This window comes from Diadema antillarum, unplaced genomic scaffold (assembly GCF_040938485.1).
Source record: "Diadema antillarum isolate AM-2024a unplaced genomic scaffold, OU_Dant_1.0 seq00000609_RagTag, whole genome shotgun sequence".
Lineage (NCBI taxonomy): Eukaryota > Metazoa > Echinodermata > Echinoidea > Diadematoida > Diadematidae > Diadema > Diadema antillarum.
Genome location: NW_027271534.1, coordinates 357,395 through 371,798, shown reverse-complemented (window position 1 = coordinate 371,798; position 14,404 = coordinate 357,395). Strand labels below are relative to the sequence as shown.

Sequence of the window (14,404 nt, the reverse complement as noted above, 5' to 3'; positions counted from 1 at the left end):
TTCCGAAGATTCATTATTCCAAAGGTTTGTTAATCCGAAAATGTGATTAGGTTTGTTATCCCGAAGGTTCATTAATCCGAAATGAAACAAGGCTCGTTATTCCGAAGGTTCGTTAATCCGGAAATGAAACAAAGCTCGTAATTCCGAAGGTTCGTTACGAACCCTATTTCATTTTCGGATAAACGAGCCTTCGGAATAGCGAACCCTATTTCATTTTCGGGTTAACGAACCTTCGGAATAGCGAACCCTATTTCATTTTTGGATTACCGAACCTTCGGAATAGCGTACTCTATTTCATTTTCGTATTGATGAACCTTCGGAATAACGAACCTTCGGAATAACGCCACAAATGTTCGGATTAACGAACCATTATTCATTTTCGGATTAACGAACCTTCGGAATAGCGAACCCTATTTCATTTTTGGATTACCGAACCTTCGGAATAGCGTACTCTATTTCATTTTCGTATTGATGAACCTTCGGAATAACGAACCTTCGGAATAACGCCACAAATGTTCGGATTAACGAACCATTATTCATTTTCGGATTAACGAACCTCTAGGCGTAGGAAATTTGTGTGTTTCGGATTAACGAACCTTCGGAATAACGAATCTTCGGAATAACGAACCTTCGGAATATCGAACAGCACCCAAATGAACAAGGTTTGCAGCGGACAGCAAGAGAAGAAAAACAAACGATCCTATAATAATTTGATCGCAAAACGAGTTTACTCCAATTCTTGTTTTGAGGTACAGCATATTTGAGATCAAACCTACTAAAAAAAGTAAGAGAAAAATATGAAAACGTATGAAACATTTTTTTTTTTGATAATTACTTCAAAAGTAATATTTCCTGTTATGCAATAAGTGAGGTACCACTGGAAAGGATTTACGTTGAACTATCCGACGATGGGGGCGTCCTTACTGCAAAATAATAATTTTAAAATGGTGCTTAACCCCTTCTGCGATTAAACTCTTCATTATGACGTCGACATCAGTCAAGCCAGAGGAACCGTTTGTCTTGAAGTAGAGTAGCCAATTCTTCGTTGTAGGGGCGGTAGAAGTCACGCAGTATCTACAATGATAGCCATAAGAAAATAAGTGGATAATGTAGAGTAACATACATGGCGATGAGAAAGATGGCGATGTTCAAGCCCTTGTACAATACATTGACATATGAAGAGTTCGGTTTCAAAAGGTACTACATCCATAATTTCAAGTTCTGAGAAAAACGCGATTTTTTGATTATCATATTTAGCAAGCTCAGACTGGAATGATATTTCCCCCTATTATACTGGTAGATAATAAAACACTAAAACCACTCTCGAAGAAAATCCAGGTCCATTCATTTACTTTTTTATGAATTAAAATTGTTTATATTTTTGTGGATGTAGTACCTTTTGCAACCGAAAGTGGATGTAGTACCTTTTGAAACCGAAATTTCACATGCCAGAGATATTATTTAGTGTGATGTTATGACATGTTTCGCGGATTTATTTTTTTCAGCAATGGTGTTGATGGGGATGGGATACGAGGTCAAGGGGGCCTAGGTAATTGACAATGCTCTGCCCTATTTAGCATCAAGAATAATAAAAAATGTGCATCGCTAATGCCCCACTTCTCCCTTGCTGACTAATATTTTGAATGAATGAATGTCATTGGTCATAAGCATGGGAGGATCCATTATACGTGAACGGTTATAGATGGGGAGGGGTCACAATATCTCACCAGGTGATTTCTCTCTTCCGTTTTCTCCTTTTGTTTTTCTCTCACGAGCTTTATCTCAAGATTTCTTATCTTTTTCCTCTTTGTATCAAATTTTTGGCTATTTTTCTCCCTGTGAATTCTCCCTACACGTGTCTCAAGAATACTGTATTCATTATCTTTTCTTCATTTTTTTTTCAATGTAACTTCTAAGGGAAAAGGTGGAAAAGCAGCATCTGAATGTGCTGTATTTTATCAACGGTGTAATTAAATTCATTACATGAATTGTGACCCGCTACAACAAAATGGTCCTAAAGTCGCGCACGGTCGAAGCCGTGAAAATCGAGTTTGAAGTTAGAGCATCAAAATTGTTCAAAACTTACGATTTTCTGAATTTGACATATTATTAGAGTCTGACATGTCTTCTATCATCTGTCGAAATTTTGAAGCAAAATGATGAAAGGAAAGACCAAAAAATAGCGTTTTTCTGGACCATGTTTTTTTGCGTTTCAACGAAGCAGAAACTGGTTCGAACATTTGGATTGAGCGCCACACATAGGCTCCGCCCCTAACAACGACCAGAGTGATCTCATTGGTCAGTTTGCTGCTTGCCGCTAACCGAAGCGTGAAGCTCGCACACTGCCCAGTCGACTGGTGCGTGCGGGCGGGTTGCACTATGCCTAGCCGCTTCTCCTGACATCCTGGTCACTGATTGGTCGGTGAGGAGACCGCCGACGCTGTGTTTGAATGAGCATTTCGGGGGTTGCTAGGGCTTACCTTCTATTGTCCTGAGGTGAATACTGACTTGCGTGTCTCTTGATTGTGATTGCGTCGCAAGGAGAACTTTTAGGGCGCTTTTCTCGAAACAGTGATTTCCCAGACGTCTTGACATGCTCTCTTTTAAACATCGATATCTCCGCAGCCGATTATTTTTATAAGACGTGTTATATAACAATTTAAAGCAGAAAGATTAGGAAATTGTGTCATGCAATTTTCAAATAATCGACCTCGCCCGACTTTAGGATCATTTTGTTGTAGCGGGTCACAATTTCATTCGTGTATGCTCTTTATCAGGTAAGATAAATCTCATAATCTAATAGCTGATAAAAATCAAGACCGTCGATGAGTAATATGACCACCTATACCAAACGCACATTTGGTATTACCTTTGTGACATTGTATTTAAGTAAAAGGTGTCATTTACAAGAATGAATATAAATCTAGTGTTCAAAGCTGTATGTCTCTATGTACTTTCAAGCCCTGGGGCCTGGTACTTGACATCATGCACGTATAGAATAGCACAGCCTACCCACAGGGAAAGGACTGTTGGTAGGGATGTCAGAATTTCATGCCATTGTATACATCTAACAAAGTAACTTTGCTTTCAGACTAGTTGTCAAACACTTATTAGCTGTTAAGCTATTTATGTAAGAAATATACCATACCTACAAAGTTTCTTTACTTTATTCTGGGGACAATTAATGGCTCAAACTCAACACCCTAGCAGTAACGCACGGTACCGGTAACTAACAGTAGATGCAGTATGTGGGACTACATGAGAGTCGCGTAATTTCTCCAGTTTCTCCTTTGCTCTTGTCGACTGCTTTTAATTCACAGTCCTTCTCCTGGGATGGTTTGTTTTGTCAATGAGTTCTCCTTCATTTTCCTACATTTCTTGATAGAAATGTGATGAGTTTTTCAAGATGTTGGTCAGATTTGCGTGGTGATTTTAACAGAAAGCCAAAAAGCCAAAAGCCAACTTCTTTTGTTTACGGATTAAGTCAGTAGACAATGGTAGAGGGTCAAGCCGATGCTGCTCTCTGATTGGTCAATTTCCCGATGATGTCATTGGAGTGGATGTAGTACCTTTTGCAACCCAACCAAAATGGATGTAGTACCTTTTGCAACCTAACTGATTTTTAAATGTATTTTTTTAACACTTTCTCGTTAGAAATTCAGCTTTTCGTTAGTATAGGTGTAAAGAGGTCCTAAAAATGAGTACATCAAGACCAAAAAGTGGATTTTGATAGAAAATGGATGTAGTACCTTTTGCAACTGAGCTCTTCATATATGTAATCGAATCTAACAAACACGCTTATCACCTTCGCAGTTCTAAAGACAATTTTCATGAGACACTCTTCAAATTCTTTTACAAATCCCAACCTGTAAAACATAAATAACACCATTAAAGACCGATTCCTTGATAGCGCTGCTCCCAAACTCTGGAATAACTATTCTTGCCGTTAGAAAGCAGGAATCCTCAACTCTAGGTTACTAATAATTAGACGGAAAAACATATAAAAACTATCATTGTAAAGCTTATCATAAGTTCTTGTAGCGCAGAATAGGCTATGTACATCTATACGGGTTAATATTTCCCCATAGAGACGTGTGTTAAAATTCAAAATTCCAGAAAAAAAAGTAAAATATAGCTGGGAGAAATGAGGTGTTTCATCTTTACTAACCTGAAAAGAGTGAGATATACCCTTTCATCCATCAAATTTCCAAAGGAGGGTTATTCAGCTCAAACTCTGTCCAAGGGTTCGCAAAGCCAGGCTACCCGAAATATCACATATTTTCTGTAAAAGCACCCAATCATGTTAATATAGTCCCTTTAAATTCCATGAGAAAAGCTTTCATCTTCCAACCGAAATGCAGTTTTTAGAGGAATTCATACTCAATGTCTGCAGCTATTCATGTTTAGCCAAACTGCATTTCTGATTTTTTTTTCCTTCATTTATTGTAGTATCTTTGGTACGGTTTTGTGTTGCGGTCAGGGATATTCCATTATATCTACAGGTGAGAGCTCTACATGTATAATGCATCATCAGTCTGGTGTCGTATCCACATACGGCACCTGTATCCACTATGCCACAGCGCCCCCACCAGCATGCCACAAGATATTTTGTACCATGATTGTTGTGATTTACCTGAGCTGTTTTCTTGAGCATGGGTGCTTTCCGTCGCTTGTTGACGTTTTGTTTGGCTCTCGCGCAAAGCCTCACTATTGACTCCTTTGGAAGCTCTTCTGTTAAAGTATCAAAAGTTATGTAAAAAAAGGAGAACATGGAGGGTATCAGTGTAATGATTACCGATTACCACTGTGCTTGCCATATATCTTGTTTTAATCTTATTAATAGACAATAAAGAATTCCATTTTATTTTATTCAGCTATTACCTTATCAGTGGCCACCCTGTGTTCATCGCCAATGTCCTTAGAAGATTTTGGCCGTCGGTGGGATTTAACTTTTCAAAGCGCAATTGTCCCACATGATATTGCTTTTTTCGTCAAACTTGGATGGATATGTATCTAGATACTATGTCACTCTGTCAAATTTTAACTCAATGTTGCCAAAGAAATCGATTTTCCTCGGATATTCAACGCCTCTATTTAAATCTCTTTTAAAGAAATGCATATAGTATTTAGTTGATACACTTTGAATGATGGCTTAAAAATAGATCTTTATCTATTTCTTTTTTATCTACCTTATCATTCATATTGATTTAAAAGAAAGGGCCCGTAAATATCAAAACGCATCAAAATATGACTAGCACAATTATTGTTCAGTTTCTCTGGGGGTTTATACAAATCCAATATGGCAATTCTTTGTTAAAATTAGGCAGATATCACGAATATGACAAAAAGATCTTATGTCAAAATTTAAATTGGTTGTTCTTCACCATATACCTATTTCCAAGAACTGAAATATTGTTGGGAGCAGACCAATGCAATTTGCGTTCCAGTCACGCAAACGCAGAACGAGGATCTGGTCACGTGGAAACACTTCCAGCCAATCAGAGAGAAGCACAGAGTACAGTCCCAATGTGACTCTCTGTATACAAACGCAGGCGGAAATGAACATTCTTCTTTTAATTCACTGGAAAATTCACAACCATGCTAAAAAAAGAAAAAAACTACAAGCAGAAAAGAAATCTACAAATATTTGTTTCTGAGCATGCGCATTATGTAACAAGTATCACAGACCATCAGGGCTTATAGTCTTATAAAAAGTTGCGAAATAGAATCAATCGTAAGTCCCCAATCAATCGCAACATTGCTATTCATTTCAAATTCAAGTCCGCAATTACTCTTTCCTGACATAAAAAAATTATCATTACTTAAATAGCAGGTATGACTCTTAACCAAGAGATATATTCAAGGTCATTGGAAACAATGTTAAGAATATAATAATAATAATTATAACAATAATATAATATATATATATATATATATATATATATATATATATAAACGAATTATACAAATTATAATAAAACCGCTCCAAAGTCGGGTCACATATTTAATCAAAGTTGAATATAATAAATGATAAATGTGACATTGTGTGTTAAGTCACAGAAAGGCTTTATAAGTTACTTGAAAAAAAAAGCAAATATAGATAACTTACCGCATCAAAAGGCTGAACACACATCCTTGCCGACATCTCGCGAGCGCACGTCTGAAAATTTAGTATTGACTCTATGGCACGTAGATGAAACTGAGTAGGGGAAACGGGCCCTTTCCTGAAATACATGTAGTCGGAATAGACCCTGGAGGTAAAAAAAAAAAAAAAAAAAATATGTATATATATATATATATATATATATATATATATATATTCTAACTTACAGGGATAGACATACAGTTTCAGCAGAGATGGGGCTTTGGTTTGATTTTTTTTTTTTTTTTTTTTGATGACGAATTTTTGAGATAATGAGAAACCTGTTATAAAATAAGAAAGAGCATATGATTAAATTAAAAGAGGAATTCAAAGTTTATTTTCTAAGAATTGGTTTTGAAATGGCTAGGATATCTAAAACAAAGCAATCCTATCAACAAAAGGTGGGACCCAGTTTTTATTAGGATCGCTTGGTTTTACGTTGTTTTTGGATATCTCAGCCATTTCAAAAACGATTTTCGTCAAATAAACTTTTGATTCGTCTGAGAATTGTATGTTTTTCAACATGTCATACGGTGGTATCTCACAAAAAGCTAAAAGCTGAATTCTTACCTAAACCAATACTATATACCATCCCTTTAATATACAATAATGACATCAATGGACTTATCACATTAATGGCAGTATAATTCTCATGTGAACAGTATGGCCAAAAAAGAAACAAACGAACAAAATAAAACTAAACACACAGCGACATTTGCGTCCAATTTTTCGATTTCATTTTAAAATCCAGCCTGCCTTAATGTCCATCTGTCTACAGCGCCCGCCTGCCGTACACGGCCACTACATAATCTCCCGGTGGAAAAAAAACAACAACACGAAAAAGACTCTGTGTAGAGCGACCAATTATATACAACGGCCATTCTTTTCTCGCTTCCCCTAGGTGGCCGCAGCAGGCAGATTTACCTCCATCGCCAAACTTACCGTTCTGCCGGCTCTCGAAGCACGGCAATCAATTTGACCCCGGGATTGATCTCACGAAACACTTCCGGTAGGGCAGGGAACTGGTTTTCAGAGCTAATGTTGAAGAGATTCAATTGGTACCACATTGTGGATGCTGACGCGTCCGCTTTAATAGAAGATAGGACAAAAAGCAGTCACAGATACCTGCAATAACTTAATTAATTGCTCGAGATAATTCATCCTCACCAGGAAGATGATGAAGATATTAAAAGTGATAACCTCATCAGTCAATAACACATCTCAAATATGGATACTAATATGCCTTCTAAACATGCGACGTGGAGGATATAGGGAAAATGTCATTACTATCAAATACCAAACTTGTATAAAAAAGACTCGATTCACAGCACAAATAAGATTATATTCTCAAAGCAGTGCAATGATTGGCGGAAGGATTCTTTTAGGCATTTCAGTGCGTAAGGCAATTGAATCTTGAATACAATACAATACAATTCAATACAATCAGATCATAACGCCCTTACACGCAATGACTGGTTTCACAGCACTTTACAAAAAATTCAGTCACAGATTGCCATCAAAAAGGAAAAAACACGCGTCACAAAACCAACAACAAAACTACCAGAACCATCACCAACAACAACCACAACAACAAAAGCCTGCCCCAATATATAGCTTGCAATTACTTCTTGACAATTTTTATAAGATATGACGATATGTCCGGATCTGATCGTCTCTGGTCTGCAGGTTGTCATCACTCCCCCTCTCCCCTTAACAACTAACCCCTGAGGTCACTCCAAAATTAGTGAAAATGAACATTTGCACTCCAATTTCACTCTAATCCACTCTTTTCTGTTATTTACTCCCTCAAGAGTGAACATTTTCACTCTTTTTTTGTTCGTTTGTTGTTGTTTTTTGTTTTTTGTTTTTGTTTTTAAGAGAAAGAGTATCGAGGGATATTTCCCTCATCCCCGACAAACTTCTCGATCTGTTTGCGTGCGGTGTCTCCGAAACGCGAGGCCATTGTCATAATTTTATACAGATGTACATTGTTACGTCACAATCACTAGCTATGGCTGCCAGTGTGACCGCACGACAAAATATCGCGTAGGCTTCGTCTCGATCTTTTGCCAGTCTGACCGCGCCTTTTGATGCAGGAGATGGAGTGCTCTCTCCCTCATCTCGACCAATCAGCTCGTAAGGTCAGCTGCTAGACCTTTCCAGAAGGTCCTGTACTCGTTTATTGATGCCAGGGGTCTTCGAGTCTCTAAGGTTCTCATGGTATAGGAGCGGAAGAGGTCGACCGCTGGCTCTCAAGCCAATCAACGCCAAATGCCAACAATTAGATAGGTAGCGGACTTCTTTTAGGTTTATTAATCTTTCCCAGGATACCTACTGCGCTCCCGTTCCAACGAAGTAAAACATCAGGTCCCAACATTATTGTCAATATATTTTTTTATTCGGCTATAACGAAATTTCGATATAGGGCGGAAAAACTGCCGTACCTGAAGACTTTGTTATAAAGGGAGTCCATTATTAATATACCTAATACATTGTAATTATGTCGTGTAGTATGTGAGTGATATAATATTTCTGACCTTTGTCGATCAGGACAAAGTCTTACCTATGGGTCATCTCAATTGATGACTGCTAACTGTTTAAGAGGAAGCTGGTAATGCATGTTGTTGTTGTTGTTTTACCTTCGCCCTAAACAAAGTAGTGAAAACTAATAGAAAAGGAGCTAATACTAACCTCCAGAATTATAGAGATTACTCACCAGCAATAAGGCTTCCAGGTTTATCCGTTGTGGAGATGAACTGCGCAAGACGACCGAAATATTTTTTGAGATACGCGTCATAAGGAACCCTTTTAAGTTTCCCTGTGAGACAGAAAACGTGATGCAAAGATTTGATGTTAATATTTTGTCTTCACATTTATCATGAAAAACATTTATAAGCAAAGCGCAAAAAAAACATACTTATCTAACTCGTTCTACACTGCAGTGTAAACACCCGTGTTCCACATTATTCTGAAACTGCAACGCCTTCATGCGTACAGAAAACATTCTGTCTTTCAAAGCCACGTAACTTTTAACAGAAATGTTGATGCTGGACATTCAAGGAACAAAGTTGCAAAGAAAATGAAATGCTTTGCTAAGATATAAATTCTATGACAACGTTATTGCTATTTCTCTCTCAAATTGATTTTACATTCATGGCTTTTGCACACATGACAATGACAGGAACTTAGAATTTACACAAAGAACCAAAAAGAAACACCGCTTGAAGGTCCAGTTTACCTTTGGGAGCAGTGATTTCAAAAATGTTCAAGATATCACATTTGATGCATATGTGTAGGTCTGTTGTATCACAAAACATCCTACATATAAAATTTTCACATTAAAGCCTAAGATAGAAGGCGATATCAGCATTTTTCTCAATAAACCATAACTGTATACGGTTTAGTCTGGAAGCATTCTTATTATATCTATTGTTCACATTTTGTGTATTTAACAATCCTTAACATCGATTGTACGGATTCAAATTTTTACAGTGGTTGTTTCTATCCCTAACTCACATTTTAGAACTATTTTAAAGCACTAATGCTGGGTTTTTGTTTCATCTGTAAATGGTAAATTATGCCTTTGATATTCAATCACCACGTATAATGCAATCTACATGTGAGAATTTTGTTGGCGAACAGAATAGTAAGCCACTGCATCGTAGCATTGGTAGTTTGGTTTTGGCGGGTTTGTGCGTTTAGGGAAAATATATCGGGTATTGACGCAGCCTCGTCGACACCCAGTGAGCTCGTCGACTGAGTCGAGCATGCGATTAGCGTAGCATTCGATAGCGTGGGGGCAAGGGTCCATGACAATTACGGCAATTGCTTCCATGAAATATATGCAAGCTAAGTCAAACATAAATGCAATCTATCAGACACAACACCCTAGCCTAAATCCTAATCCTCCTAGTCCTCACATGTAACATGCATATTGACATTCAACCATGTTAAACAAGACGTAATTAAAGCAGTGAGTGTGTGATCACAAAGTCATAAGACCTTTTGTATTATCATCATTGCCATAAGAATCACTATTGCACTGTGAATGAAAGTACCCAATGAAACTTTAACAACAGTGATTGATGATTCGAATGACACAAATATCTTTATAATGGTTGTAGGGCCTACTTGTAATAAGCCAGTTCGGGGTTCCAGTTTGAGCATGGGCAGAAAAAGGTCATTTGTACGGAGAGACAGGTTGGTTTTTAATTTCACTTAGATAAGCATCTGTAATGCTATGATTATTCATGGAATTCTTATAAATGGTGCCTGTCAGTACATCCACCTGACAGCAAGCCTTGTATTTGGCAATGTTAACAGAAAAAATTGTTAATGTATTCAAAACAGCACGATGAAATAAATGCTTCCCAACGTGTTGATTGATGGACCATTCTGGTCACTTCATCTACACAGGTTCATTCTTTGTTAGAATACGAGTTCCATAAATTGCTATGTTGGGCAAGCTGCTACATTATGTCACTTTGAATTGAGTGAAGTGCCTAACCTACTGAGAAAAATGAAAGGTCATTTGTACCCATGTGCACATGAGCTATCTCCGAACTGGCTTATTGGTGAAACGACTCCAGACAGAAAAGTTTGGTCTGCAAGTCTATTGATAATTCAATACAAATGTGTGTACCATTAAAGGCTTCCCGTCAAGCTTCAAGACTTTGAATATGAAATAGAGAAAAGGGGTACATGAACATGTAAGCAATGCACACAAACATGGATAACCTGTCTATAGCGGCCACCTGTCAATAACAGCCACGTTTCCCGTCTCCCTTGGGTGGTCGCTATAGACAGGTTTGACTGTAACTCTATGAGGAAACGCTGGCAGGCAAACCCAGCGATTAGCCAAAATAACCCACCAAACATTTTGGCCGATGCGACTTCTTTTTTTAACAGTGACTTGCGGTATAGTGTGAATAGTTTTTACTGAGTCATTTATTGCTAGAATGCAAGTTTGGCTCTTAACGTACATACTTAAACGGGCGAAACAACTCTAGACAGAATATAATCATGTGTATGTGGGGGATACATATAAAACACTCATATACATGTATGAGCACAGCTCCATATTTGGGAAAGTTACGAAATGATCATGGCCAACTTAAGTAATATGTAGCATTTTGTGGACGTGTCTTTTACACTGAATATAATTATTATCATTGTCTTCTGGAGTAATGAGAAGGTTAAATATTCCTATATCACTTTTGTGTTTCAGTTTGATGCTTAAGAAGTCAACTTTTTAAAATGAACCATTTTCTTTCTTTCTTTCTTTCTTTCTTTTTTTTTTTGCTTTCATCCTAACAAAAACAAAAGAGCATAAAGTTTCCTTTAAGGTACAGAGCTAAAAACTCGCCTCCGAGAGGGGATCTTCCGACTCTCTCTCTCGTCCACCAATGTGGCTCCTTTAAGGTCCGCACCACCGATGGATGTCTTATGATCTTCGAAAATAGGTCTGTCGTGCCACACTTGGGCATGCCCATGAGGTAGAAGTAAGGGAGGCAGCGGAGTTCTGGTGCTGCCCCTGTCGAGACGTTGACGTACCAACAGGGACTCTTCGTGTGTTTGCTAAACTCCAATGGCGTGCTGAGGAAAACCTGCCGCGGCAGAATGATGATCGAATTGTCATATCAAGAAAAGCATGTCAAAGAGCGAGGAAATCCACTTCAATTATACGACTAATGGCTATATGTTTATAGCACCGTTAATTTAGAAAATTGAAGAGTTTGTAGACTGGATTAATGATTTGATTTTTATACAATCAATGTATTCTATATCCTTACAATATACCAATGCGTGACACATGTACTGGCATCCGTTATGATTTTGAAAAGGTGCCTCCCCTTTGCGGGATTCCTGGATCCGTCCCATGGGAAATGGAAGACTTAGACGGCTGTTATTCAGCTAATCACTTTCCATCCACAATGATCGAGCTTACCGAATCAATGCATCTAAAATGTAAATCATAGAAATGTTAATATCAATGAATGTATATTCAAAGTTCGAACGAAATATTGTATTTTGTCATATATCATTATTAGTGGTGATCTAACTTCAGTTTAAAAGAATAAAAGCATAAGGGGTATCACCTACCTCCGGCGCAACGTTAAACAATTTCCTCGAAATATTCCTCTTAAGTATTCCGCTTCGTTGTAGTATTTCAAATTCCCTTTGAGAAACATATGTCAGGTTGACGAACTTTGTGGCAGAATCCACCACAATATGTGGTGCCATATTGCTCCCCGTGTCTCCAGCTATAGCAGGGTTTTTTAACATTTGCGGTTGAGTGGATAATGACTGCGGTCTGCCCTTTGTTTCTGAGCTCATCACCTTCGGATTCAATTCTGTTCGGGAAACTCTTTTGATTTGGTTGCTGTTGGTGTCGTTTGTGTGCGTAGGAGTATCGGGACCATTATCATCATTGCGCGATACGTTTACTCCGGACTCGTCGCTAATGTCGCCAATGTTCATTACATTTTCCCAAAACGACGAGGGAAAGAGGACTGAGGAAGATTCGGATTCTGCCTGATCCGAGTACTCTGTGTCGTCGCCTGTTTGCATCCATCTCTCTACAGAAGTTGCGTCCATCCTTTCGGATACCTGAAATTCGTCGCGAAAACTCGGATAAGATGAAAACAAATCCTCAGGAGCCGAGTTGTCTGTAAGAGCCGGATAACCGGGGCGGCGCCACGCAGTAAGATCTTGTCGTGCCAGCTGTTCAAAACGACGAATTCCCCCTCCTCGACGACCTGCAGCAACGTCATTGCCACTCGGAAAATATTTTTCTGTGTCACTTCTGTAGGAACCAATCCCAATATCGCTGCTACCCACTGTGTCTAAATCCGAAGTATCCAAAGACGGGGCTTGCCCGGATTTGAGCCTTAGGGTCCTAGGGCGTCCACGCCTTCCAACGATTAGACCAGAATCTCTTGGGGTTGGACTATTTATGGTAATAGTAAGCCGGCTTGTGAGAAGGATGAAAGCAGTCCCAAGCACGAACACGGCAAACCCCACTTTTACCTGCACAAAGACGTGTGAGATTATAGGCCTGCTGGATTACATCTTCGAGCTTTTCAAAATTTTGTTAATTTTGTTTGTTGTACAAGGAATCCCTTTGTCAAACATGAACACATGTGACGATAAAATGACATAGCTCAGCAATATACCAATGACGACCTATTCTTATAATTTCTAGTAACATCGGTCTATTTCTATAAGATGTTTTATTTAAGATCTTAAGAAATCCAATTCTCCTTGTCATGCATGGAATAACAATGAACAAGAATTAAAAGGAAGGACCAGCAAGATAACGCCAAATATTAAGTAAAGCTTGGAATGTTGTACAAGTTTTATGGTCTTGTGTATACCGGAAAAAGAAACCATGCAATTCAGCATTCAAATCTTAGCACATAATTATATACACACCACATAGTCACTACAATATGCATGTGCATTGAATTAACCTGTTTAACTTACCCTCACATAACATTTACAGTACCATTTAACTGAAACATTGCTATACTGTCCTTGATACATAAAGCAGTCGCACAACCTGTGCATTACTGCATGCCCTTGTATTGTATAACATCCCAATTACTATAAACACACCAGTCGTTATTGCATATGTGACACTCACAGTGTTTAACTCACCCTGAACACGGATGCAGATATCATAGCATGTCTGCTCTAAACTGTATACAATTGTAATAGGAACATTTGACCTCAGCTAGCATGTGAAAGATTCGGTTATTAGGCTTGTGAACCCACGTGCTCCCAACCACATATACACGTATTATCACGGGATAACACATCAATACAAATTGGGACTCGGCTGGGGGCCCTGACACAAATGAAAAGAAAAAAAAAATGTCAAGAAATTCAGAGTTTTTAGGAGCTTTACCTTTCGCACGTCCATTATCACCGACAGCACGAAAAGTCTGCCCAGAGTTCTGCGACCGAATTATTCTGTAAATTAAAAAAAAAAAACACCAAGACGAAACATCAGGTATATGGACGAAGCTATAGGCGTTATTATGGGGTGGACTGTAAGAAAGAGTCTGCTTTTTGCCCCCATTGCTAGTGGTATTGGGAAGGTAACATTTCAAAGGCCATTCGGGCGTCGCAATCACTGTGTATGCGCCCCTCACTCGGCTTAGAGAAATACAGCGGGCTACTGCACGTACGTATACAAGCTGCAACTCGGAGAAATGGAGACGAAATAAAAACGGATAGAAACTAGACTAGTGAATGATG

General features: G+C 38.4%; 1 protein-coding gene across 1 annotated transcript; it reads right to left on the bottom strand.

The window, feature by feature from the left end:
* Positions 1 to 993: 993 nt before the first annotated feature.
* LOC139735929 (carbohydrate sulfotransferase 15-like) lies at positions 994 to 12,385 on the bottom strand. The gene is made up of 8 exons (XM_071646683.1): positions 12,245 to 12,385; positions 11,508 to 11,748; positions 8,859 to 8,960; positions 7,085 to 7,229; positions 6,110 to 6,251; positions 5,392 to 5,536; positions 4,634 to 4,731; positions 994 to 1,074 (listed from the first exon to the last, which is right to left on the bottom strand). Exons 1-8 carry the CDS (start codon positions 12,383 to 12,385, stop codon positions 994 to 996), a joined length of 1,095 nt encoding a protein of 364 aa, XP_071502784.1.
* Between the last annotated feature and the right edge of the window lie 2,019 nt (positions 12,386 to 14,404).